Genomic DNA, 27,754 nt, shown 5'->3' on the forward strand with positions numbered 1-27,754 from the left:
GGCAGGCGAGAGCAATTCAAAAGGGCAACAGCTCTAAATACGTCAAACCATCGCTCTTTTGCTCTATTTCTGCTGTTGGATTAAGAACGATCCGTATCAACGATCCGGATTATCAACAAAGGAAAAGAATAACATACAATAGTGAGGGACTCATTTTGTTTCCTCATCTAAATACTGTCATCATTCGATTTGGTATTATTCTTCGAAGAGCAAGAAGACCCATCGGCACACCAATAAATCGTCAAAGTAGTTTAAGGCCTCTACTTAAACTGCAATAAACAATCGAATTTTATTTCTGTATATTTTTTTTTTTTTTGATCCAAATGCTTTTCACTTTATTCTCAATTCTATATTTATTGTTCTCATATGCAAATTTATATTTACTTATCATAAATCTACTCATAATGTGTATATATAGTACGCATGATTACGACTGATGATGGCAATGATAAACTTTTGATTACAATTCTTTTCTTATTTTATAAAATATATTATGGAATTTAAGTTTTTGTTTATTTTTTATTTCATTTTTTGTCACATTTATTGTACAGATTTGTATGCTATGTTGTATATGCAACACCCTTACCGTTAGTTATAAATATAATATATTTCTCATATATATATATATATCATCACTTCTTCAAGCCGAACTGTTCGCATGTGTCACGATAATAAATTTATTGCAAACGAAGGACCAAACTAAATTAACACTTAATCCATTAGATCCTTTAGATTCGCCTTTTACCGTTTCACTATTCTGACCTTTTCCTATTTGAACTATTAAATCTAATAATAATGAAGTACATCACACTAACTCATAGATAAACGAATAGCATTATTTTGTTACTATGTATTTTTATTTGTATATAAATAGATTCATTCTAGGAAACATTAATCACATCATATTAAAGTATAAGAGCTTTACAGATTTCTTATTTCTTATTATTTTTTCCTCTTTATTGTATTCTTTTGCTAATTATTATTATTATTATTATTAATTCTTTTGCATCGTTTCTATACATCATCATTTTCACCTCCTATCTTTTTCTGGACATCTTTCCTTTCTGCTTTTTCAGTTACACCTCAAAAAGAGTCTCTCGCCTTAAGCGGACTTCTTTCTTCTTGTTTTGTTTAGCTTTTAATTACAATTCTCTCCCGTCATTCTTACAATTATTGAGCTTAATAAGGAAAATAGAAAATTCCACAATATTTTTTAGTTGCCATAGTCATCGATAAACGTGTCGATTATATAACGCTTCACTTCATTAATGGACGTTCGTTTATTTGAACATTGATGGCGTTCTTGATTGTCAGGCAATATTAGGAGTTGCTGCAACTCCCCCTGTTGTTGTTGAGCAAAGAACATAGTAAATGCAAAAAGGAAAAATATTAATATTGCGGCTAACATTCATCCAAATCAAATACGAATAAGGGCCATGAATGAGGTCATAGCCAAACATACAGTGCAGGAAAATTCTATCCGGTTATGACCGAATACTTTATACCAACAGCCTATTTTTGAAAGAAAGACAAAAAAAGAAAATCCTAATGAAATACTAAGGTAGCCATGACCATAGCGATGTGCAGGTAGCAAGTATGGTTCGTGGGGTATAAGCCCAAATTTTTATACCTTTAACCGTTAGAGTTGTGCAATTTTTTCTCGCTTTTGAATTGCTTTTGAAAAGAGCGGCATTTTCAGCCTACACGATATTGTACGCACATTATTCGATCGATTTCGCGTATTTTCAATAACTAACTGCATGCATGACCGTCCCAAATGTGTCTGCCAAATTTGACACCCTTAGCTCAGGTATATGTTTACCATAGATGCACAGACGGGCATGGTTAAATCAATTTGGAAGTTTGTTTTGATCAGAAATGTAAATATTACTTTATTTTACAGGATCTCCGGACCTTTCTTCCTTGTTAGTGTAGCAAACAAAGCAAGTTTGACAAAATCAATTGATTCTTATGAATTTTGAAAATTTTACTTTCTGTAAATTTCAAGGAATATATCTCGAAAGTTCGTTCAAGAGACCTACCGCCGAATGGCTTTTATAAGAAAATAGAATTAAAGTTTATTAATCAGAACCTGGACCAGAAGATTTTAACTTCTCTCTTTACGCGATCATCACTATTGTTTGCTCATTAACAGGACCGAAGTTTAAAGCTGACATAAGTTCAAGTTTTTAATAGTTCACAATCCGTTGAAAACTATAACCCGATACCACGGATGCTCTCTTACATAAATATATTATTTTTTGTTTTTCTAATTCGTCCTATCTCTAATATGCGAAAAGATTATTAGACAGGGATTATAGATGACAGAAAAAAACTTCGATTTGAAGAATGTTTTAATAAGAAGCTATAAATACATATGAGGGTAATCTTTAGTGAATTGAAAAAGGAAAAAATGCTGATCAATTTTTTGCGGGAACCAAAACCGTACACCATTTTCATCCGACACGGAGTAAAAGCTAGAATAAATATTTTCCATACTTTTACTATTAAATCTATTATGTAAGGTTTCGGGATAGTCAGAGCACACTGCGTAGTTGATGTAGCGGACAGTAATGGGCAGAAAACAGGATAGGCCAATAATGTTCAACATCAATGTTATCTGATCTCGAATTAGGATGCAATAAATTCGGCTAAGTTCGAACTCCCGATTTTAGAGAAGAGAGGAGAGAAGTAGAGAAGAAGTCAGTTTGATGATTTCGCTCTCGCGCGTGGAACGTTAGTCTACACGGGCGGGTTTAATTCAAGTCGAAAAATTTAATAGGAGTCCCCGTCCTGTATGCGACAGTTATTCTGATGTGTGTCCAATCATAAAAAAACGAAACGATGTTAGTTAAGCTTAAGTCCGATTACATAAGCTTAAATAAAATTAAACCGATGTTTATTAATTTTAATTATTATCGGTCAAGTATAATACGTTGCATATGAACGCAACGTTGCCATTTGTTTAAGTAGAGTGAAAAGTAAATAATCTCAACAATTTACAATATTCATACTCGAATAAGCCTGTCATCATTGTCGAAGACTATTAAACATCTAACGGCTTCGTAAGGATCTGCTAGTAGTAAGCCACGATTTTCAATAGGGCCCCAGGATCAGAGAAATATTCTTGAGAGCAACATTCGCTAAATCGATCAAGATAATTGTTACTTCTTTGCAACACGAATAATCCGGCAATGCCTACGGAACTGCTACATATAGAAAGATTAGACTAAAATAGGTTGTTCCTTCCTGTGCTGTGGTCATTCAGGATATGTCTCTTAAGCGTGTAAACGGAATAGGACACAATCATAACCTTGCAAGTGTATTTTCTACTGGTTGTAAACCTTCACCGATTCTCTAAATCTGTCGTTACGTAGTATTGGTCGGACGCGTCGTGGCCTCAACTCGGCTACAACGACTTGATAATCGCGTTTTTCGTTAACTGCGCCAAGCGGTAACCCAACTACTTTTTCTGATCTTTTCTTTCCAAAGTTTAAATAATAAATTTGAAAATTAAATTTATTAATACGCTGATTAAACTTAAAAATCAATTTTAAACTCAGTTATGAGCATTTACTTACATAAAATGCACGGCCAATTTCAACGTCCGCATTTATCGGCAGCGAAAATAATCGCTTGGAAACAACAAAACTGTTCGTCCATGAGCAATCGACGTAAATTGAAATAAAATCGCCATTTTGTATGCTATATGAACATAATAATGTGAGGGATAATAAAAATAACAATAAAGGAATGTGTAAACTTTAAACCAGAAATAAAACATTCGAGAGAAATTTTATTTGCTTATCTTTAAAAAAAAATAAAAAATATAGTCGCTTGCCTGATGGATATCTGATGCCAATGATAATCGCATAATTTAAATTTAATGGGCAACATTTCGGTCGTTTTGTCTCGCTCTAGATACAAACGTAAGCCATCTTTGCACGACTCCAAGTACAGATTGTGAGTGACATTACGTATGGAGAAGATAGTACCACTACCGCAACTATTACTGCTGCTGCTACTGCTGCTGCTGCTGCTGCTGCTAGTGGCACCATTGCTACTAACTTTGCTATCATTCTAATAAAAACACCCATACACAATGGCCGCAGGCCATTCACCCAAAGAGCAATAAAAGGAAATTAAATTGCGAACAAAGGAATAGTAAACAAAAGGAAGACACAAGAGATGAACAAATGTTGTGTTAGATGGAATTTTTTTTTTTAATATTTTTAAAATAAAAATTTTTCTTCCAATTTTCATTTACCTTAACTCTTAAAGTTAACATTATGGTGAAGTTTAAAGTGTTACGCCAACTGAAAACGTAACCTATATTAGATGGAGTTGTGGCCGCTATACCACCTACACTAGTGCTAGAGCCAGGGGCACTACTCGACGCTGAAGCTACTCCTCCCATTTCGCTCGCTATAGTCCTTTCCAAAGATATGCTAACAGTAGACAACAAATTGCCAGTAATTTCATTGCTTGAACTTGCTGGAATTTGTACGTTATCAGTGGGAGTGGCATTTCCTTCCGATGCCATTGAAGATGCACCGTTCGCTTCGTCACTGTTACTATACTTCTTAGTATAGAACTTCATTAAATCATTGATGTCATCTGGAAGTAATGCAAATAAAAAAAAAAACACATTTTTCTTTATTTTTTAATCCTCCTTTATGTTTCGCCTTCTTCCCCCATTCATGCTTACCATTGCATTCGAAGGTGTTGCAATTCCTCTGCTCTATATTGTAACCTTCGCAGGACATGGTAGAAAATGTTTTTGTTGTTTTGTGACGTTTACGTTTACGTGCATTTTTCCTGTTTGTTGTGGTGCCACTGCTAGTAGACGATGACAACATATCTGTGTTGGGAGTTGATAGCGATTGCAGTTCCTCTTGACTTTCACTATTTAAATGTGCTTCAAATAAACGCATTGCTTCCAGTTCTCCATCATTTTGCTCCCTCTGTACTCCCTGGTCCTCAACAAAGCCGTGTTGTTTTTGCTGTCGTTGTTGTTGGACCTTAACATCACTTAAACGTGATTTACTTTTCACTGGTTCTATAATGTGAAATAGTGATGATGCCGTATCCTCGCCGCTTGCCCATTTCAGTAATTTTAACTTGTTGTTCGTTGACAACATATCCGTATTCGCAACATGTTGGTCATGATGTAAAATATCATCAGTATTACTAGTAGCGTTAACACTGATGATGCCAGAAAATGCAGAAAATTCTTGTTGTATTGAGTCTGCCACAATTTCCGATTTTCTCATAACAACATTATTTGCCAACTCCCGCATTAAATTTCGCCCATTCATTCTTATTTCGCTAGCATCGTTACCGTCCTCGTGCTCGCCATCATCAATTGAGAGGTCATCGTTTTCAGTGATTTGTTGTTGCTCGCTAAACACGGCATCGTCTTCGAAAACCAAGCTATCATTTGCGTCTCCTTTATCGGCATTCATATTGATTGCTTTATAATGCTCCATATTCAAATCAACCATTGGATTATCCAAGAGGCAACGACGAAAACGTTGTTGTACTCCTTTGCCGCATGCCACACTACATACCGTAAAATCACTCCAGTCATCCCAACCTAGATAATTATGACACGTGCATGGAATACATACAAAAAAGAAAGCGCAAAAAATAAAAGCAAAGACACGTTTTAAATGACATGTTCCACCTGATGCTGACGTCGCTGCAGAATAAGTTAATCTGAATTAGTTCACATTCACGCTTGCATGTCGATGATTGTATTAATGATAAAGCGGTTAATTTATAATCAGGGAGTTACTTTCCTTTATTACGTCTGTTTCTTTTTCGTTACTTGTAACAATTTTACATATTCTCCTTTTTGCTATCAATGAATTACGTGAGCGGTTTGTCGATATAGGAAATTATGATAGAAAAAATCATATTTTCATAGCGAAATAGTAAAAGTTTGTTCGTATACCTTGTTTCTATGGCGTCTCAGATTGCTTGCTAACATACTTATACAGTTTAGGGCTAACTTGATGACTCTAAAAAGTAGTGATCCCATTTATTTTATAATTATGGAGTAACATAAGAACAAAAAGCATTCTTTTAAAAAATCTTCAAAAAAATATGAGAGAAAGAATTTCAATTTGATTGAGTGATTTTATTTTTATGTGCGTAATAAAAGCTAGACGGATTTTAGGAGTTCTATAAATTAGGTAGTCCTTGCGTACCTTAGAGAGCAAAATAAATTATTGACTACAGAAATTGCCACATTCTGTAAACAAACTCTTCTGCTTTCAGCTTTAAAAAAAGGCGATTCGTCTTAAATTGAATTTCTTCTTATCCATCATTTCTTATTTTCACTGCTTACTGCCAACAAAGTACAAAAGGACTACGTTACATCAAAAATAAATGCGAGTTCTTTAAACCTTATATTTGGTACACGCGTGGGCATAATTCCTTTTTTCTCGCTAGTTGGCGAATTTAACATAATGCGACCTGAGGGCTTAAAATTTAAAATTAAACCTACTTTTTTTGTGGGAAACTTGAGGCTGCAATCGTTATGTTAAGAGTTAGACATGTAGGAGTACGGAATTATATGAATTCCTTTGGTTGTTTTAATCAAAACGTAAACAAGGTGATCACGTAAGAGCTATACAAATACATTATATAAGAGTATCATGTAGTCCACGCTTTTCTTCAGACTCCCACCAAACTATGCGAAATAGACAAGCGTGCAACGTATTGAAATTTCTAAACCTTATTATGAATACGATGAACGCATTTCGGCTGTGTTTTATACATTTTGTTGGAAGCTATATAAGGAAAGTTTTTCCTTTCCCAATAAACTTTACGAACATAAAAATTACCCTTAAAGTAGTGTTTGTGAGATGAAAAGGGCAGTGTGAATAGTGAAAATGGCCTTGCCATTACCTTCAGTGGAGAACGCCATAGAGAGAAACATGCTTGCAGATTTGTCGTGATACGAATTAAACGATATTGAATTAGATAATATGTGAGACATCTCGTGACACAATCAATGTACTAACGAAAACGTGCAATGACCGCATAGTATCCAAAATCACGTGATAAAGAAGATAAATTTCCTTCTGTGGAGTTATGGCTTAGTCCAATACACTCCAGACTCTCCATAATCTTATTTTCCACGATTGGCCGTGCTATTGGTGAAATAAAGGCAGAGAAGAAAAATTGGTGTTTCAGAAACGAATTTTTGCAAAAATCCAGTAGCGGTCATAAACCAATGTTGGAATAAAAAAAAAATCTTACATCCTATGATGTCTTCTGTCGTTCTCTTTTTATTTCCAGTAAAGGTTTACAGCCCTTATGTGATTGCCCTGTGCAGTTAAATGTAATCTTCGATTCATATTTTGTAGGCCTTACAAACATTAGCGATTTGCTTTTGTGCAGAACCAATTGAAGCTAAAGTAAAAAATCGCATATTTTTTATTTGTTTAAATACAAAACACATTGCTTCTATTATCCTTTCCTTCTTAATCAAAGTATTAAATGGTACTACTGAGTCGACTGCATTACTTGGTGGGATAAACTTCAATGTCCCTAACCGCTTATCTAGGGACCTTGCCTTGATTAAGCTTAGCCAATGTAAATACAATTATGAGCTGTTTAATCCGCTCAGAGTTGTTTGCAGAAACGTAAATGACATCTATCACTGATTCTCATTATCGGCGATTATCTCATTATGCGCGATTTACCTATGTCGTACTTAAACTAACATTTCATTCTTAATATCTCATTTTTTGTATTTTTTGTATTCAAAATAATATTGTGTTGTTAACGTGGCGGTTGCCAATCTTATGCTTATTTGCAATGGTTTAGGGGTTCACCTGCAACCTCTTCTCTGTTCTTGTTGCGGGGGTGCTTCTGTGCTAGCTGTGGACATGCTTTTTTTATTTTTCCTCTTCTTTTTTTCTCTCTTTTTATTTATTTATACATGAATTATTATTTTTAACTTACTTTGTTATTATTATTCTTCTTTTCATCTTCCTTTTATTGTATACTAGTTTTCAAAACAATTAGTATAAGATTCTCTGTTAAGATGCACTGAATTCGCCTGTCATTTTCTTTAGTTCAATTTCATGTATGAATAGGTAAAATAAAATAAAGATCCGCCTGAGTGGCCGAGTAGGCAAGAGTCTCGACTAGCAACTCAATGGTCATGGGTTCAAATCTCAAGTGCGATGGAGTTTTTAGTAAAAGCCGAAAGACTCAGATGCTAGTGCTTTAAGACTTTAGTCTTAGAATTTATTCTCTGGCTAAATTTACAACAATAATAATAAAAATAAAACAAAATACAAACAAATTACGGAGAATCAATTGAAAGTTATATTGAATTTTTATTGCTTTTCATCGCTGTCATGTCATCAGTTCATTACATGGCAATTTTCATGGTTTAACTTGTGGTATGACGTTAATGGTAAACGCAAAAAATATGCTTAGAAAGCGTTTTTTTTCCTTTCTCCGCCATCACAAATAAAAAACGAACACAAAAAGGTCTGATCATAAATGTTTATGTGCGTCATTGATTTGATGCTGGAAGTTATGCCATGCAAAGGAGAAACCTAGTGTCAAAAGCTAACAATCTTGTTGACATTCACGCACATATAGTAAATTTTAAGTTAATTACTACGGTTATGTCATCCTGACAGCTCTAAAGGTTGGAAATATTTGTCACTTCGCCGCATTTAGTTGCAACAGTGGGAAACGTTTGCGCTCTTAATCTGAAAAGCTGCTCTCATCTTCCGAGAAAAGAAACATTTTGAACGCTAGTTCCGTTATGTTTTTCATGGGGTCTATCGGTTCAAACTTTTCAAAATAAGATTACAGAGATAGAACAGAACAAGTAAAACAAGTTCGTTCAATAGGTTTTTTAAATCAAACATTCCCCTCCGCACTCTTCATAAAAAGGGCAGAAGGGGTGTTCTCTGTGCCAGAGTTAACTTTTCATCAACACGAGCTTTTTCACGATGATTCTCTGATTACACTATAAAATTATATTTTGCTTTCCTTCGTAATAAGCTGTCCCCAGCCATGGCGGACTAGCGGGGCTTTTTTCTGATTAAGTGAAGCATCTAAAGTCGGTTTATTTTCGCGCTACTGCGAAATTTTGCCTTAATCGTTCAGTTTTTCTCGCAGCCACAATTTGTTAGCTTTTATAAGGCACGTGGAAGTTGTGCGCATTCAATTTGATTTCTTCTCTAGCTGCTCACGCTTTGTAGACAATTTTTTATCGCATTGACCCATCTCCTCATAACTTATCAACCTTGTCAAAGATCAGTAAAAGGTAAATGGGCATATAAGCGGAATGTTCGAAACCAAAATATGCGTGACCTACGAAGAAAGCCAAGCCAAGTAAGACATGTCCGTCGAACTGCTCAATCGAGCCTGCTAGCTTGCATGTCTTATAGACAGCTGCTTCTACACCTTAATACTCGCAAGGCAAATAATCGACCGTGAACGGACCGTGAAAGAAAACTAAAAGCGTGAAGTGTGAGAATTCTTGTTATATAAAACTCTTTTTCTTTTGCGGCTTTTTGCTCGTTATTCAGAAATTATGAGAGATAAAAGGCTGAAATTTTTCGCATTTACTTTACGGAAGAGTCTACTATTTACGTCCAAAAATGTAAACAATCGGCCATGCCCACACAAAATTACGAGTAATTCAATTTTATTTTTTTCATTTTGTTGAGGTCTTATGCTTATCATAGGGCATACAAGAAAAAAACTTTAGCTCTTATGTCTCAAATGGAGACATATTATCTGTCTAAAAATGGGTTTATTAGTTCTAGACGCCGCGATTACTTTTTTCCTGGTTTTTTCTTTCAGCGCCATGGATATCGAATAGAGTGCGACAAGCATAGTGGTGAGTAGGCGAAATTCGGCCTCCGCCGAATATAACTTTTTTACTTGTTTAATTTAATTTAAAAAAAACATTTTTTTTTTTTTAATGCAAATCTCAACAGCACACAGTAAAAATTGTGTTCATGCAAATTAAGCCATTTAATCTTTGCGTACGTAGACAATCCGAAGAAGAAACGCAACACCATGCACATGAAACACACTTAGTCAATTTTCAAGCCGGAGCATGTCTTTCAATCTAAATAATAACGAGTTTTTCACTTTCCACAGAAAGTGTACTTCAATGAAGCGCAGAAGTGTCAATGCATGCAACTGAATCCTGAATGAGACAGTAGCCGGGGTAAAAATGAAAAGAAACAGACACAGACGTATCCGTATACGTACATATTTAGTGCATTGAGACAAAATGTCAACGAACGAAGTGAATGCAAATGATTATGAAAAGGAAGCAAAACAATATGCTAAACGAACTCATAGCAAAATTTTGTAAATGCATTTACACTTACATATATTACGAAAGCTATTTACATGCATATGGGTACAGACAAAACTAACCGTAGCACTATAAGCGCCTCGCATAACTAAAACTACAATAGCTGGATGTTATAAAATTAAAAGCCAGATTAGAAAATCGATAGCTGTACACGAAGATGAAAATTTATGCAATTCCCTGAATTGAAATAGGGTGAAGATATAATGTGTTCCACTTCGGCACACGTGTTCCCGGTACAAATTCATAATATCCATAATCTATTCAGATTAACATCAAGAACTGCATTTTACTTCGCCTTATGTGTTTCTTTATTCTCTAGTTCCAAAAACTTACCTAAATGCTTCCATATGTAATTTTCAAATTGCGCACTCCAACGATGTAAACCATTTATGCTGATTTTCAATATATCTTCGGAAGACGATTGTGGAGCGGGGAAGAAAGCGCCTAAGGATGCTGCTTGTATCTGCTGATGATTTTGTTGTTGTTGTTGATTCTCCGAAACTATTGACCCATACTGTGGTTGACGAGATAATAAATCGTCTAATCCTTGTTGTTGTTGTTGTTGCTGTTGTTGTCTGACCGTAAGCAATTTACCAAACACAATTAATTCACTTGGCAGTAATTTCAATAAATTTTGATCGAAACACGACAATGGTTGTACAGTGGCGTTCAATTGTCTTCATAAACGAATACAAAAAATTTATGCAAAACGTTTAATAAAATGCATTGCATCATTTTTGATTAGAAAATCTGACGAAAACTAGTGGTTAAAATGCGTTATTAAAAACTACCAACCATTCGCACCTATCACTATAAAGCAGTATATTAAGTTTCTTTGATATCAAAAAAGCAATATTAAGTTTTTTTCCACTGTCTTAGATTATTTGTAGTTAAGTTCGTTTCCCTATTCGTGCTACTCCTGATTAGAAAGTTTTAAAATAGAATTTGCAGTGTCCGCATACGATGTAAGGTAGAGGTTTCAGTCGGTCTGATCTAACCACGAAATTTCATAATAGCGGCATGCCGTTAGGCAACGTTGCGTGATCTCAAGAATAGCGGCTGGCCGCTATGCAAGAATAAGAAAAGAAGAAAAAGGTTTGAAAGGAGAGTTTTGTATGATCAGTTAGCATTTGGTCTTGTCAGGTGAGAGCCAATAAAAATATGCCTTATGTTGTACATAATTATTTCTTTAACTTCTGATATCGGTTGTTCTACCTAATTGTTTTTGTTACGTTTTACTTAAAATGTGTTTACTGTTACGAAGTTATACAAATTATAAAGCAATAAAATTGAAAAAAGTTTTAATGCAGGAACAGTGCAAAGAAGAAACAGCAAAAATGTTCATGTCTTTCGTGAAATGCATATCTGCAAGCGAACCAAATCATATGATTTTATTACAGATGGCAATTGTTTTGCATAAAAGAAAACTTGGCGGCGTCGCTCCTTTGTCTTTGAATAGAAAGTATTAATAAGATATGTAAATTGTAGTTTATTGAGGGCTAAAATCGAGAAACAAAACTGCCTATGTGTAAATAAATAACGTCTGTGCTTGTGAAGGAAATAAATTGAAAAAAGTATTATTGCCATTGTTATTATCAACAAGGATAATTATGGTTTGTGAATGCATAATAATTGTGCCTACAAAAATAGTTGATACGATAGATAGATCGCTATACCATAAACAGTACATAAATGAATTAAAGAATAATTTAAAGTAAACTGTGAATTAAACTGTGAACTGGTTTTAAGATTTGGAAACAACGAGATAAAAATAATAATAAAAAAATGGAATGGTACAGAATAAACTGCAAAGGGGAGAGAAGTTCATTTTCTTCATATACATTAACACATATGCACATCATCGCTCATCATGAATTAAGTAAAAATCTATTTTGTTGTATAAAAGTAATACTAGATGATCAAGTGTTTTCGAAATTGTAATAGTTTTTGGTTGCAACAACAACAGAAAGGAAAGAATAAAGGTAAAGTAGAGAAAACAAAAAAAGGCGAAAGTGCTACCGCAACTTTGGTGCGGTATTACCCTATCCCTATCCCATCGTTTAGTCAATTTGGTAGTCTGTCATAATAGCTCTCTCTGGATTCACAAGAATAATCTCGGACATGGTAATGGCCGTGTAAGGCAATTGCAGTATTTATCATACTTCGATATTGTTAAGATGCAAAGTTTATGTGCGAAAAAGCTTCGAAAGAAAACAAAAAGTTAGATCTTTTTCTTTCGGCAAAATAGTGATGTTGCGCTCTAATTGTCGTGATAAGTTTCTTCAACGATTTCTCCAAGTAAAGTCAACACATAAGATGACGTATTCTATGTATGTATGTATATGCAAGGTCAGTAAGAATCAATCCACTGATGCCCATAATTGACCATTAGGCATAATGTCTCTCCGAAATACCACCAATAAATGATTCCACAAGCGGTAAATAAATGGCTGAGGGCACGTAGGGTAAGACCAAAGAAATCATTCTTTATTCGTTGTGCATCAGTCTTAGCGTTTCTTCTTTTTGTTTATAAAGATGCACATGTCGTACATTGCAACTTTAACATATTCCAAGGGAGCACGTAAACTTAGCCTAGATGATTGTTTGGAGGGCAGACCGCGATGTGAAAAATGCATCGGTTTTTACTGATTGTTTATTAATCCCAATGGCTCTTCAAAAAGATATTTTTAAGGAGAAATATATGTTCCACAAATGGAAGATTCCAACAAGAGAGCCATTATTGGGACTAGATGGATAGTAATGAGAAGGAATTCTTTATCGGTGTGTTGACGAGCGATCAAAGCGGCTTAGTTAACCTATTCTACTAGAAGTGATGACCTTTTTCTTCTAATATCACCTGTCACCTCTATGAGGTCCTAATCTAATGGGTAAGTTTTCTGCCTTTTCCGACTGAGCACTCGCTACAGCTACGGCCGTGTATAGCCCACCCCAGTGAAATTTGAAGTCGCGAACACTGACTTGCCGCTGTCCAAAGTTAGCGTCAGTCGTTAGCCGTGGTTACGTAAAGGATTCGCTTTCTGTTCATTTTGATCTATCAACCCTAGCGTACCATTCCAACCGGGTATTATATCCATTCTACGGTGTAAATGTCAGAGCTGCTTTTCCTAACTGCTTCCCGCTTGCGTTGTGCTCTGAAATCACAATTCTATATCCTAAAGTTTTATTTTCAAAGTCTTTATTCAATTCTTTTAAATCATTTGTGAAAAATTGCCATACGATCGCCACTGTAAAGGATATTTTTAGCACACAAGCATGCTGATATCACTTGCACAATCATAAAAAAAGGTCATTTGACGCCGTCGTACATAAGTGGCCATATGCTTCCTATTAAATAATTTTCTGGATTTCCTTAGAGTTTCGAGATAATTTATTTAATTTACCTCTCAAGGGTAACGGAAAACAAGTGAGAAAACTTTATTTATCATTTAAAGCGAATTACATGTACCCGCCATTCATTTCTTACATACGTCAGCATATATACGTACGAAAGTGTTTTAGTTGTAACAAAAATGGTTACCAAATTAGTATACTCGCGTCGTTTTGCGATAGGTATACAAAGGAAAGAAAAGCCCCAGAATATAAACAGAAATGAAGAGAAAGAGAAGGGCAGATAGAGAGAGAAAATTACCAACAAAATGAGAAGCAAATGAAAAAAAATATGGTAAAGCATTTATGCTGGTCATATACATACCCTTCGTATAGATACGATGACTCAGATGAATTGATGCTGCCAGTACTGTTGCCACCGCTATTGCCCGCATTGTATGATGACTCCGTACCAAGGCCCGAGTTTGACTGCATATTTCGTTGTGCTTGCTCAGCACCCGGTGCCATTTTCAGCAGTGAAGCTCCTTTATATACGGTTTCCGGTGTTAATGTTATTAAAATAGCATCAGCATTGAGAGACGCCAGCATGGCGGCTCGACTACTGGCAGCATCACTGAAAGTTTGTGCTTTGGTTTGCGCTTTTGTTTGCGTTGTTTGTTCCCTATTCTTTCTATTACTCTTACCATCGTTCGTAAACCATATTGATGATGTTTTTGTTTTCCTAAAACCTAGTGTATTGGGTAAAAATGTCTGAGCTGGAGGAGACGCTATTGCTGCTGTTGATGACATTAAGATTTTATTTTGTTCATTTTGCCACTTTAACAATAACGCATCGTTGCTATTTTGCAATACTCGTAGGTCCTCGTCATCGTCGTTTGTAAATATATGAGCACCCAATGCTTTAAGTATTACTGGACTTGTTTTGATGAGTTTCGCCAAACTGACGTGAGGACACAATACACTATTCACTTGCTGTTGCTGTTCTTGTTGCTCTTGTTTTTGTTCTTGTCCTTGTTTATTGTGGCCACTTGTTTTTGAACTAACAATGGGTGTTGCTTCTGACGCCTGCAAAATCGCATAGCTCCCCAATAGTAAGCCGGCTAAAGTAAGTAAAACACACAACGTCCCCGACTCATGTATTTGTCCATTGCAACGTTTACGTTGTAGTATCATTGATAACGATGACGGCGGTATCTGTATTTGGCTTTGTTGTTTATTGTACATATCTGTGTCTCTCTTCTCTCTCTCTCTCTCTCTCTCTCTCTCTCTCTATGTCTCTGCCACTATATAACTTTCTCTACGAATTGTTAAGTTTTTGTGCTTAATGTTTATATTAAACACCACAAGAATTACTGGAATTTATTTCTGTTTACCTCGAAAAATTCTTCATACTTTTAGTCTCTTGCGGCATTATATTCACCTGGCACTTTGACAACAGCAAGTGCCAACAAACATGTCCGTGAATGTTGATGTTATCGATGTTGTTCTCCTTCTAGTTATATCCCAAGAAGTCATGTACCAGATTTATGTTTCATTTTGATTAGAGTCGACGTTGAGCTGATGTAGAGTAATAATAATCAGTTATCGTTGCACATTCTTCCTTACAAAGAAATGAAAATAAAAAGAAAAGAAGATTTATAATGAATGAAATTTGAATGCTTTACAATATCAAATAACAAAAGTTTCATATTCTAAGGCTATTGGAGTATTCGTTTTCTTCATTTTCGCCTTCTTACTTCTTAGATTATTAATTATATTTGATTTTATGAAAGGCCCGTCATTACGTACTTGGAAAATTTTATTGTTGCCTGCCAAGCACTTTTGACTTATATCTTGTAAAAACCAGAAACCAAAACAAATTCAAATGTAATTACGATGTAGAGACACATCTACGCACACATATCCGTAAAAGTAGAAAAAGAAATAATTAAAATGGAAAAGAAAAAAATTGGTTTACGTGAAAGGGATTCAATGATAGGTGATGTCACAAGTAAAACTTCATAGCCCCTTGACAAGTTGGATTTTCCTCTGTCATTTGTTTTTTTTTTAAATGATTCAGCAGTTTTTTGAATATTTTAAGTATTCCTTTCTGAAAATACTTTCATTGTTGAAATAATTTCAAGCACTTTCTCAAGTACAAATTTGGTTTAAATTAAAAGTTTAAATTAAATGAAAGCAATGATAAGCAATGTTTTTATATATGCAGCGAAAGGATAAGTGGTATATAGACATACAATGTGCTTATATACTCATTTGCTTATATGCACATATCTACACATACATGCAAGCACACATATAAAGAATGATGGTGTATCTATTATTATAATTCGAGTTTAAGATATCGTGTATTTACACGATATTAGAACCTTATTCAAACGAAAAAAAAAAAACAAAAAAAATTAATAAAAAATTAATAAAAAAGTTCATCAACTAGCACGACCTTACAACTTGAACTTTGACTCACTTATTTTCTCTTAACTATTTGATGTCAGCTCTTTTCTGCCTACTCTTGTTCTTGTTCTAAGCATCTATATTTATTTATTATTGGACATTTGTCAATATAACTCCAGGCGATTTACGTCCGCATTACAAGCTTATTCTCAATTGAGTGAGCAAAGGATAACTTACTCCAGGCAAGGCTTGCGTTGATATCCAAAAAAATGCCAATTTGCGTTTCCGCTTAAATGATGGAAGAAAGTAGTCTACGTATAAGCTGATTTTTACAATAAAGACACTACGTATTACATATATGTACCTATGTACGTAATAAGAAGTGACTGCAAAACGAAATTAAGAAAATCGTTTATTTTACTAAATCTAGTACGGAATGCAAGAGATTTTACTTTCACAAAAACTTTCTTTTGAAGAATTCCTATAAATCCTATGCAACCGACATTTTTTTTTTAGTTTAAATAATTTAAAGAGACAAAATATCCGTGTACGCGTACATATATTTAGAAGGAATATTTATATTTACACTATATAAACCACTTCTAGGATACAAGCATGCATGTCTTACCTTAAGAATACTTGGAAGTTTAGAAGTTTCACATGCATATGTGTGCGTTAATCCTTCTATAAGGATTTATTCTTTATATAAACACAGCAAATACTTCGTTGCCTACATATGCACACTTTAGATACATGGCTCGCTTTGAGGTCTTTGCACGTTTCATGCAAAAAGCTTGCAGCATTTAAGTCTCTTCCTGCTTGAAATTTTTTGAATACTTTGAAACATTCTCAATCATGTTTTATAAAAGTGAAGCAAAACATAATCTACATATATTAAAATATGTACAAAGATAGGGGAAAAGGTCAAACAACATTTCCATAGAATATATAGAAATTAGAATTGTTAGTCATTGACTGCAAAAAGTTTAAATTGAAGATGAAAAAAAATTTAAAAATTTATTAAACGAATTCCTTTTAGAGAGAACCCGTTTATTTTGCGGCTATGGTTTCTTATCAAGCTAGGGCTTAACAGATTGTAGATCTTAAACTATAAGAAATGTCCTTTAACTACTTAAGCATATAAAATCGAGCCGGTGGTCAACGAAGGTCATGTTAAGCTATTGGAGTAACTGCAACATATTCTGCTTTGTAACAGCATAACGAATAACGACGAGCAATGCACTAAAACTGCGCGAAGACGACAGCTAATCTCATTCCACGACACGGACGAGATAATGATGATCAACCTCTTCTCGATGTGTGCTTGCTGGATGACGCTATTACTACGTCCACCAAAAATACATAAGTTTTTCTCTTATCTCTAAATACGACAATTGAACATTCAATCACTCCACGTAGTGTTTAACGTATATCGACTCTAAAGAGGTGAGCTGACAATAAATTTTGCTCAAGTAACTTTCCTGATAATCAATTTTGTTAATTTCATACAAATTGTAAAGAACAAAAAGATTGTTTTTGCGCGAATACTACGACATATTCACAAAGCGTATGTTTGAAAATTAATGCCTTAGCATGACAAATTTCTGACATATATTACGATATGTGAGTATACCTTTTCAAAAGGTATTATCTTACATTCTTCCTTAGTCTGGTTGGAAAATTCCTTAAATGCATCATCCGTATAGAAAACTGCACAACGTTGCACACATAAATGCGTAGATAGGAATCTACACTGCATAGCTAAATAATGGCTTTAATAGGATTTATTTTCAAACCATTGCTTCTCTATATGTAGAACAAGTGCACCATTATCAATATCGAGTAATCATTTCCTTGTTTTACCAAAGGAAGCCGTAGTTGTTCTTTCTAAGAAACCTTTTCCTATGAATTTATCAAACAATGCTCGTTAGCATTTAATCATTTGCGTAGACGCAAACAAAGACAAACTCATGACTACTTTTCAACTCGTTTGAACGGCTAATTTTGCACAGAATTTTGCAACAAAATTATTTCATAGATTGAGGCAAATAGAGTAAACTTGGGCAGTCATTCACATTGAAAAGTTTGCTTACGTTTTGCAGGCCAATTCCGCTATCTTTTTAATTTCCTCTACACAATTGGCTTAAGTGTTTAGATGGAAAGGCCGAGTTTTTAACACTTTGACAGATCATATAATGCAATTGTCAGACGTGTAGAGTGAAGAGCGAGTCCATGAATGGAATACGGAAATGATTGGACTTTAGCTGGGTGTGTGGACATACGGATCCATGGTCGGAGATCGCCAAACAAGCGGATGAACGGATACACTGGCCACGGTGTGAACGAATGATAAACGAACAGAGTTTCAAGCGGACAACTCACTTTATCCAAGTTGGCGTAATGATATACCCACTTTGAAGACGCTCTGCATGAAAGAATTAATATACTGTCGCATTGAAATTTCAATCAAGTGTACTATACCAGAAAGTACTGCAACTAACACTTACGGCAAGATTAAGAAAGTAAATCTTGAACTAATTGCACATACAAGGAACACAAAATTCTAAATGCAGGCATCCAGAAATAATGAACGATTAAATGCACATCTATGCCAAAAAAATAACTCGCTAAGTAAACACAAAACAGTTTTCTAACAAAGAAAGGTAAATAACAGAGTGTACACCATGAACAACTCATTAACCTTGAGTCACTCATCACAAGAGTTATGAAGATAAGATATGTAAATATCAAAGCGGAATTTCTCTCGTGCTTGTTTTTGTTTTTTCTTTTAGTTTCCGTCGTTATCTTATAAAATTACAACCGCAATTTTCATCAATATTATTATTATTAACCTAACCAGAGAAATAAATTGTAAGGCTTAAGTCTTAAAGTACTAGCATCTAAGGCTATCGGGTTACTGAAAACCCTATCTCCTCCTACAGCGTTTGCAGAAAAGCTCAACATATCAAAGAACCGACTTCTTCTAGTTAACAGTCGTTGTACCACATATTGTGAAAAGTTTGAAGCACCTGCAGATCCAATATCCTTATCGCTGTACTGTAAATTTCGTGTTCAAGTACCAACACTAACTTTCAATTATTCCTCTTATTTTTTGCATGCCAACGAACATATTCGAATCCATTCGAAATTTTATGTTAATAAACTGAAACATTCTTACTTGAAAGTTAGACTACGCAGAACATATATTTAGAACGCCCGTATTTCTTAAGAGCGGTGAATGTAAAAGTATCATTGCATCAATTACCTAGAATTATTTGATTGTAACAATTTGTAAAAGTTTGGGATCGTATATGTGTGCTCCGAATCGTACATTTACAGCCCAAAAAATAATTCAACTGATTAACTGATTGGCTCCACGAAGATTCAGGCGTGGACCACGTTAACTTAATGATGTTTACCTATGTCTTCAGGCCATATGTATATGAGCAATGAATGGCCGTTTGCTGAGCCCATTGAAAAGAATGGAAAGTAACAATACAATGAAAGGAAAAATCCCTGTTGAGCTGAAGATTTTATTTAACTTTAATCAGTAATTGCCAGACACACAAATCAACCAAGTCGACTAATTGTCTAGTCCAACAGTTGCCACAGCATTGCCGTAGGAAAGAGTGTTATGTTCGGGGAGCAATTTGTTGGGAAAAATTGTTCTTTAATACGCGCGTTTGGATGAGGGAACTTTTAACTTAAGAACAACTCTTAACTTTAAGCAAAACAGTTGTGTAAAGAAGAACGATCTTTGACATCAGTCACGCCCCTCTACAGGAATAATATCACTTTTTATTTACTTAAATTAAACTAACTTTTTTGATTTGATTTCTAACCAGAGGAAACCACCACGATGGATCACCCTACGCCATCCTATAGTTATTCATATTAACACTTTTCAAAATAAGCCGTCGTTGGCTTACAACGCGTCAATGTACCAATTTTCGTCAAAAATTACAACCTGTAGCTTGACCACAAATTTACATGGACAGACATTAGACGGCAGACGGACAGGGTTAGACCAATTCATATCACGGTCCTGAATCGATCGGTATAATAAAAGGGTGGTCCATCTTAAGCCCTTCTGCGAGTTACACGCGACCGTACTATTTTAATACACTCTGCACCACAAGTGGTGTAGGGTAGGGTGTAGGGTATTTCACGATAAAAAATCCATGATAACCAGGAGGGGAATGTAAGAAGAACCCGATCAGCTTACTAAACTCGAAAAACATGGCTTCCAACAGAAAGAAATGCATTTGAAAGACGTCTATGTGTAACCACTAAACTGTGATGCCTAGAGTGTGCAAAACACTTAAACCCCATTAAGGATTTCTTTTGTTATGGTAGGGTGGTACTTGTTTTTGTCTCCAAATACTCATTAAACTTTTGTCTCTATACTGTGTTCCAACTACCTGCAACGCGGATCTAAATTACATTCTGAAACTTGATTTTTTTTATAGTTTGGAACTTATTGACTACCTCCGCTCCCTGCTCCACGTTCTCTAATCATTCTTTTCATGCAATTTTTTGCCTAACTTAGGGAGTACTTAAAGCAAGAAGCAAACGACACGAAAAGGTGGTATTATCTCGTGAATATGTTCTTCGTCCTTACATTCTTTAATTTTATGCGTCACGTTTACGAAAAAGGATGTATTAGGCCTTTTACAAAATTTATATTTAAGACACACAGTAGAATAAAAATACCGCTTAGCAGTCTAAAAGTTTAAGTTCCTTTAAGCCCGAGCAATGTGCGCTGTCGACCCTCTTACGCTCACAAAACTTTATGAAGAATTCGAAAATTGAAGGAAACTTGACGTCACGCCTTAAGTTATGCATTGTGATCAAAAATTCGATCAAGTTTAAAGTGTAATTAACTTTCAACATTGCTGTTTGATGAATGCTTTACTCTTAATGAATAATTCATCAAATAGCACCATCGGTAAATCCCATGATCTTTTTTGAAATAAATATTTAATGAAGCACAAGTGATTGTGAAATGTTACTGAGCGTTAAAATTTGAAACATTAATTTAACAATACAATAAAAAGATGTCTGATTTATAATTCCATGTAAGAGGGGGAAAAAGCGAGGAAGGAAAAGAGAAATAGAGAGCATCGCGTTAATATGTAATTAAACCCTTACTACTTTTTAAAGCAATCAAGTAATCAATCAAAGTAAATGAGAAATTGCTTTCATATCCACAATCATATATACATACATAGACGGCGCACACACACATCTACACATTAATCATTCTAATGGCAAACGCATTGGGCGCATATTCTATAAAACAACTCTCAGCGGTATGAACTGTACTATTGACCCCCTTATTGACCGTAGCGTGTTGAACAATCGCTCCATTAATTCCAATGAAATATGCGTAAGAAAAATAAAAAAGAGCTTTTGCAAATGTTCAACTTTCATATTCAGTCGAGAGCAAGGGGAGGAGGAATAAACGATTGAAAATTTCAAAACCATTGCCTACAATTGTGGCTCAACAACAACAAATTTCATCACAACATCTCCAAAATTGCGACCTGCAGCTTGGTGACGAAATTAGTTGGAAAGGCCAAACCGCCAGAGAGGCTTCTTGGTAAAATAACCAGTAGGTTTACCTTAAGCCCATTTCCGTGTCATTGGTCCACATTAACTTAATAAGCTCTGTACCATAGGTGGTGTAAGTTCTAGTAGGCGGAATGGTGTAGGTTATCTAATGGCCGGTTTTACCCAACTATAATCTCCTTACTTGCATACTATATGAAAAAGGGATAAACTTTAGTAAGCGTAAAGGAGAACATTTCCACAAAAATCGTCTTTGGAAATCTACGGATAAAATATTAAAAATACAAGCGATTAAATTATTTAAATTTATTTTTTGTGTTTAGAAAAAAAAAAAACAAAATTACTTTTTCCGGCGGCTGATTATTTATCTTCGACCCATACTTATCTGAGATATTGCGCGTTTTCCGTGTTAATGGCAAAACATTGTTATTTTGTTGTTTGTAATAAGTTTCTCAGAAAAAAAAAGAAAAAAACATTTGAATATTATTTTTATTTCATTGACTTTTCTATTCGATGCGTACAGGCATGTGTACAAATCTCTTTGACTATTTAAAATTATTTATCAATATTTGCACATTCATATCACATTGTTAGTGTTACATGAATATGTTAAGCGTTTTTTTTTTTTGAAAGAAAAAAATTAAATATTAAAATAATTGTTCACGCACTTAAAAAGCTTTCAAAATTAATTAAAAAAGCGAAGCATGAAAAACAGAGATAATTTTTTTTTTTTTTTTTTTTTTATTATTTATCTACACTTTACAGCAAATAAGCAAATGGGTTAAATTGAATTAAGAGGAATTTTTTTGTAATATAACGCAAAATGGCAAAACATGAAAGATATTTAATTATAATTCACAAGCAGAGCACTCGCGAAATGGTTTATTATTTATATATATATATAGATTCTTTCTGTTTTTGTCTTATGATGTACTCAGCCAAACATGTGCCGGTCATGAGTGCGTTGTAGTATCAAACAATCATTAAGAACTCTTTACAGTAAAAGATTCTTACATCAGATAATTAATAGTTTAGACAATAGCAGTAGGCAATGGTTAAATAAATCAACGTTAATAACGCTAAAGAGAAATTTGTACTCTTTTCCATTCAAGTAAAAAATAATCCCGACATATGTGGGCACAGTCTTGCTTAGGAGATTATAAAAGAGAGAAGGCAAGTACTATTTATGTACGGTCGACTAAAAAGTCGAGTCATTTGGAAAGAGCGAAAAAACCACTGCAAGCATCTTTTTTCAAAGTCCGGTAGTGTGTTTAAAGAGTAACGGGATGAAACTTGATCTTGTGCGCTTTTTCTTGTTTTAATATCCAATCAATCGCCAAGAGGATGCTCCGCAAGGAAAGAGAGACACATAGGGAGATAGCCGTAGACTAATGGGTCAGTCCATTATTTCTTGACCGATTCACTACTTACGATAGCTTCAGCCAAAGTAAAGTCGATGTCACAGGGATTTAAACATTGTCTTAGCGATTCTTACCTATTGGGCCACGTTGTACGGGCATCATCAGGACGAGTGGGCGGGAACGTTAAAAAACTTCTGGTAGCTTTACTAGAGGACTTTACTGCTTTTCCTGAATCTTTGCTTCATAGACGTCAACGTTACCTGAAGAAACAAATCTGTATTTTACAAATTGTATAAATCAGATAATAGTCGCCAATTTTTGAAAGAAGTTATATCATATAAATATAAATGTATATATGTATACGTGGAGAAGGTAAATGACCCTAGAAATGCTAAAGAAAGACTGCGAAAAAGCTAAGAGAGAAAAGAACTGCGGTGCCACACATTTTGGAGAACGTTTTCCTATTAAATATCGCCAGCACATCGCTAACACGATATTGGCCGTTAAGCCATCATATATTGCTTTGATCTGAGCGACAATAAAGCCGCTTATAAGGCGACAAGAACTTTTTCTGGCATAACATAATCTACAATTAATTAATTCTTTCCTTTTATTTTTTATTTGCAGCTAATGAGTTTAGAAGAAAAACTTTTTTAATTGTGTTTTTCTTTTTCTATTCCCCCTCAATATGATTTGTTTATCCTCTCGTATTCGAAGTAAAAAGTCATCTTTTATACGGAGTATACAACAAAAGTTCAAGGATTTCTATTGCTTGAGTTCATTGCATACATTTACATTTTATATGTTTATATAGATGTACATGTACATACATATACACAAATTTCACATTCTACATTTATATTTATGGAAATATTAAAGAGGATACGGGTGTTGAGCGTAGAACAAAGCACACTCAACCTCCATTGGGAATCGATAGAAATTCCCTACTATATGCACACCTCGACATATATGATAATCATTGTAATAGTTGGTAGTGCAATAAGAGAATAAAATTGATTTTCTGCATTTATAAATGTGCAAGAATGCCTTTCAAACATTCTCTAGATGCTATCGTAAGCGCATCTTTTTATAAGAAAAGTGTTTTTCTCTGTTTACCGCAACATCCATTAAATCGGTTTACATATATATCTTCTTTTAGGTAAATTAAAATGTGCAGCTTATGTGCTGCAAGCGACTTCTGCAATATTTCTTTGCCTAACTTAGTGTGCATAATTACTTTGACTGCTTCAAGAAAATAGCAAAAATTTTAAAATAATGCAACAAATTACTTAAGACCTTGTCAAGACAGCTAAAGACGTCTTCTATATCTGCAATGTTTTTAATGTTCTCATTATCAACTTTTTTTACTAGTTTAACCTTTTATTTTGCTTCATTTATTTAATTTAAGTATATCCGAGTACGCTACTTTGAAAATTGAAAATCTCTCTCTTTCTCTAAAAGAGACTTTTTATACTTTCGTGATTTCAAATCTCGAACTTTCTGGCCAGTCCATGTTTCATGTTGTTGTCACAGATACAGTGAATTTATTAAGCATAAAAAAATGACATAAGTGGATCAATTATTATATGTTTACTACCTATAGCTCTCATCTTCCTAAAGTTAATTTTTAATAATATCAAAAAATTGAATCACTTTCCAGCTCAATGGAAAAGCGCAGAAATAATTATGGCAGCCAGAAAATGCTGTAAGCTCGTATAGACCAATTAGTTTGCTGGTAACACTTTCCAACTCATTCAGAGTAAACATGATACCACCGAGCAACGTACTCCTGTTGTTCCTTATATCAGAAGAATCTATGCAGTCTGCGCATAACAAACTTTGACTTTGCTGTCTTTGAACAGAATAATGTCGCCATCAATAACTTTGTGAAGTCCCTTGGCCTTACCAAACAACGAATAATTAACATGAAAAACCTACCGCCACCATCTAGGCTCAGAAATCAAAAAGCTCTATTGGTTACTTCGTCTAGGATGTCAGCTTAACCTAAAGAGTAAATACATTTTATTTAAGAGTAGGGTAGTGTGACTGCATATCGTTGCAGACATGCTTTCGCTTAAAGTGTGCCACAAACCAAAAACGTAAACAAAAAATAACTGGCAATATAAGAGGAAAGAAGACTTGGCGTACTGAAACCTAGCAGCTGAGAAGAGACGCTATCAAAATGAAAATCTCTTTAGTAGGTACACATCCACTATTTCTATCCCACAGTTGCCAACCTACTTTAACGTTTTTGAAGTTATAGTGAGCAGCAGCCAATACCTTTAATGTAGAAATACCCAATATGAAATTCTCCGTCTTATTCTTAGTGTCGGGCGATTCGTTAGCAGTGAAACTATTAGTGATGATCTAGACATTCTATATGTTAAGAATCTCTAATCCAATTGCTTTCATCAAAACATCCTATCGGGCTAGGCACTCATGTAAAGTCCTAGACGATATCTCTTCTTCTCATATCTCAATATGAGAAGAATTTCAAAAATGCATCTCATAGTGGATCTTCCATATAGAAATTAATTTATTTTTGCTCCTTACAGTGTTTTTCTGAATTTTCTAAGACTGCAAAGTTGGTTAAACATGGCATCTTCACTGTAATATTTACTTTTTATCTTTTTGATCAGATTGAAAAAGAAATACATAAATAAAAAAACAAAAAAAAAAAAACAAATCTCATCTGTAATATTTATTATCGCTAACACGAGAAATAGCATTAGGCCTCGAGGATTCCAGAAAAAATTTCAAAAAGTCTTACGTAATGCTTTAAACTTGGCTCTAAGCAACGTTTGCTCTGAGCAAAATTTTCATCAGAGACATCAATGTATGATGAAAAGCGAGTAAGAAGTTTTCAACAAGTGAAAATTCTCCCAAAATTCGTTTTAAGATTTCACGAATTGCAATTAAATCCAATCTAAGGAAAGACGTCAATATTGGTTTTTAGCCAGCAGTCAGAAATAAAGTTTTTGATCTGTTGCGGGCATAATGTAGAATATAATGAATAACAAGTACAAAATAGAGAATGATAGGACATAAGCAATGTAGAGCAAATTTTTTATGCGAGAAAAGCATTGCACTTCTTAGATCAAAATATCGATAAACGATAAGAGTTTTCTTTGATAAGAAACAGCGTAGTGCTTCGATTCAGATGACATCTGCTTATCCGTAATCTAATACATACATAGCATTGCATTAGGCTAATAGCAAAATATCCAGATTCTACTTGATATCTGGCATATTTATGTGACATGCTACAGATGATTTTCATTATTTTCTTCTCTGTCTGCTTAACTAAATGCGATGCATATTGGCTTGAATTTAATTTCATCAATTAATTAAATAAGTACATACTTGGGAGTATAGCTGAGTGTATAAGAAGAATGATGAGCATAATATAATATATCCACACTTTTGGCTGCTAAAATTATCTAAACATAAACATAACATAAATTAAGTAAAAACATAAACAACCTAAGTGTGCATATTATTATATGCATAGATTTATATTTAATTGTGTTTATGTTTATGTATAATTTTATATGATGCATGCAGTGTTATATCCCGAACTATGACTGTACTCGTCAAAAAATCGCACTTTCAACTTACTCAAATCAAAGGTGGTGTATTAAAATGCCATCACAAAGTAAAAGTAATCCAAAATGTACGTAGACGGTTTCGTTCTTATTCTCGTTATTACCGCGAGAACTTTGTGGATAAAAAAACCTTTGCCGCTATTACAACATTGTTTTATATAAATTCATGTAGTTAAGCTTTGAAATTCTTTTAATCAAAAATTTAATATTAAAAGTTTTGTTGTTATTTTTTTAAATTTATTCCATATATTATTGTAGTAGTCCACAGTAGTTGTTGAGTAGTTAATCAACCGTGCGCCAAAGTATAACTAACAAGTCGTTAGAAAGTAGAGTATTTTTATACAAGATTTTTAATATCCAAATATAAGAAATTTAAGATAAGACAAGAGCTTTGAGAATAACAATATAAGAGTTTTGTGCGCATGTGTTGGATAATTATATATTAAATAAACAAAACTCAATATGCCGGTTAGCAAAGTTTGTTTACATTTTGATTGCGTTAACACAAATACAATTAAATGTCTGGAAACGCAGACGTGTAAAATAAATAATGAAAATGATAATAATAATAATAATAATATTTTAACACTAAACGTGGTTTTCAATGGAAAGCTTACAAAGCTTATGATATTTAGAACGCCACCGGAAACATCCGGAAAAAATTTAAGAAATTCATTGATTTATTTCAACCCCTTTTCATTATTATCGTAAATATAAAATTTGTATGCGTAACACACGACAACTGCATTTATAAAACAACCTGGGTACGTATATGCGTTATTTTTTATCTTATAACTCATACGCCTTAGTACACCGTGTGTATTGTCCAATAGTTGTGCAAATACAAGTAAGTTACTTTACTTCAGACTTCAGCATTATTATATCCAGATAAAAGGTTGCTTTGTCGTTTATTCGATTGCAAAATACGTGTCTGAGATGTTTCAAAGTCCGTCACACTGTCTATTTCTTTTTATGTGCATACAATTCCATACCATATCAGATTTTCTTATACAACTACAGTTGTTTATTTTATCCGTTTTTACAACTCGTGTGCAAATATAGCTTTCACTTTGCCGTAAGAAACACATAAAAGCACCTGTTGCACA

The 27,754-nt window shown here is 34.2% G+C and overlaps 1 protein-coding gene across 5 annotated transcripts; it reads right to left on the reverse strand.

Annotated features, from left to right (window-relative positions):
* Positions 1-631: 631 nt before the first annotated feature.
* Positions 632-26,946, reverse strand: LOC119639512. 5 transcript variants are annotated; one of them, XM_038036937.1, is made up of 9 exons: positions 26,662-26,946; positions 15,094-15,320; positions 14,085-15,017; positions 10,706-11,049; positions 4,709-5,596; positions 4,268-4,617; positions 3,842-4,080; positions 3,582-3,705; positions 632-1,342 (listed from the first exon to the last, which is right to left on the reverse strand). In XM_038036937.1, exons 3-9 carry the CDS (start codon positions 14,942-14,944, stop codon positions 1,214-1,216), a joined length of 2,934 nt encoding a protein of 977 aa, XP_037892865.1. In that variant the 5' UTR covers positions 14,945-15,017; positions 15,094-15,320; positions 26,662-26,946; the 3' UTR covers positions 632-1,213. The 5 variants fall into 5 exon arrangements, with proteins under 5 accessions (XP_037892865.1, XP_037892864.1, XP_037892863.1 ...); XM_038036936.1 differs by adding an exon at positions 23,178-23,303 and having other exon boundaries at positions 14,085-15,316; XM_038036935.1 differs by adding an exon at positions 23,178-23,303 and having other exon boundaries at positions 14,085-15,320.
* Positions 26,947-27,754: the final 808 nt, after the last annotated feature.

Source organism: Glossina fuscipes, unplaced genomic scaffold, assembly GCF_014805625.2.
Source record: "Glossina fuscipes isolate IAEA_lab_2018 unplaced genomic scaffold, Yale_Gfus_2 112, whole genome shotgun sequence".
In the NCBI taxonomy this organism is placed as follows: domain Eukaryota; kingdom Metazoa; phylum Arthropoda; class Insecta; order Diptera; family Glossinidae; genus Glossina; species Glossina fuscipes.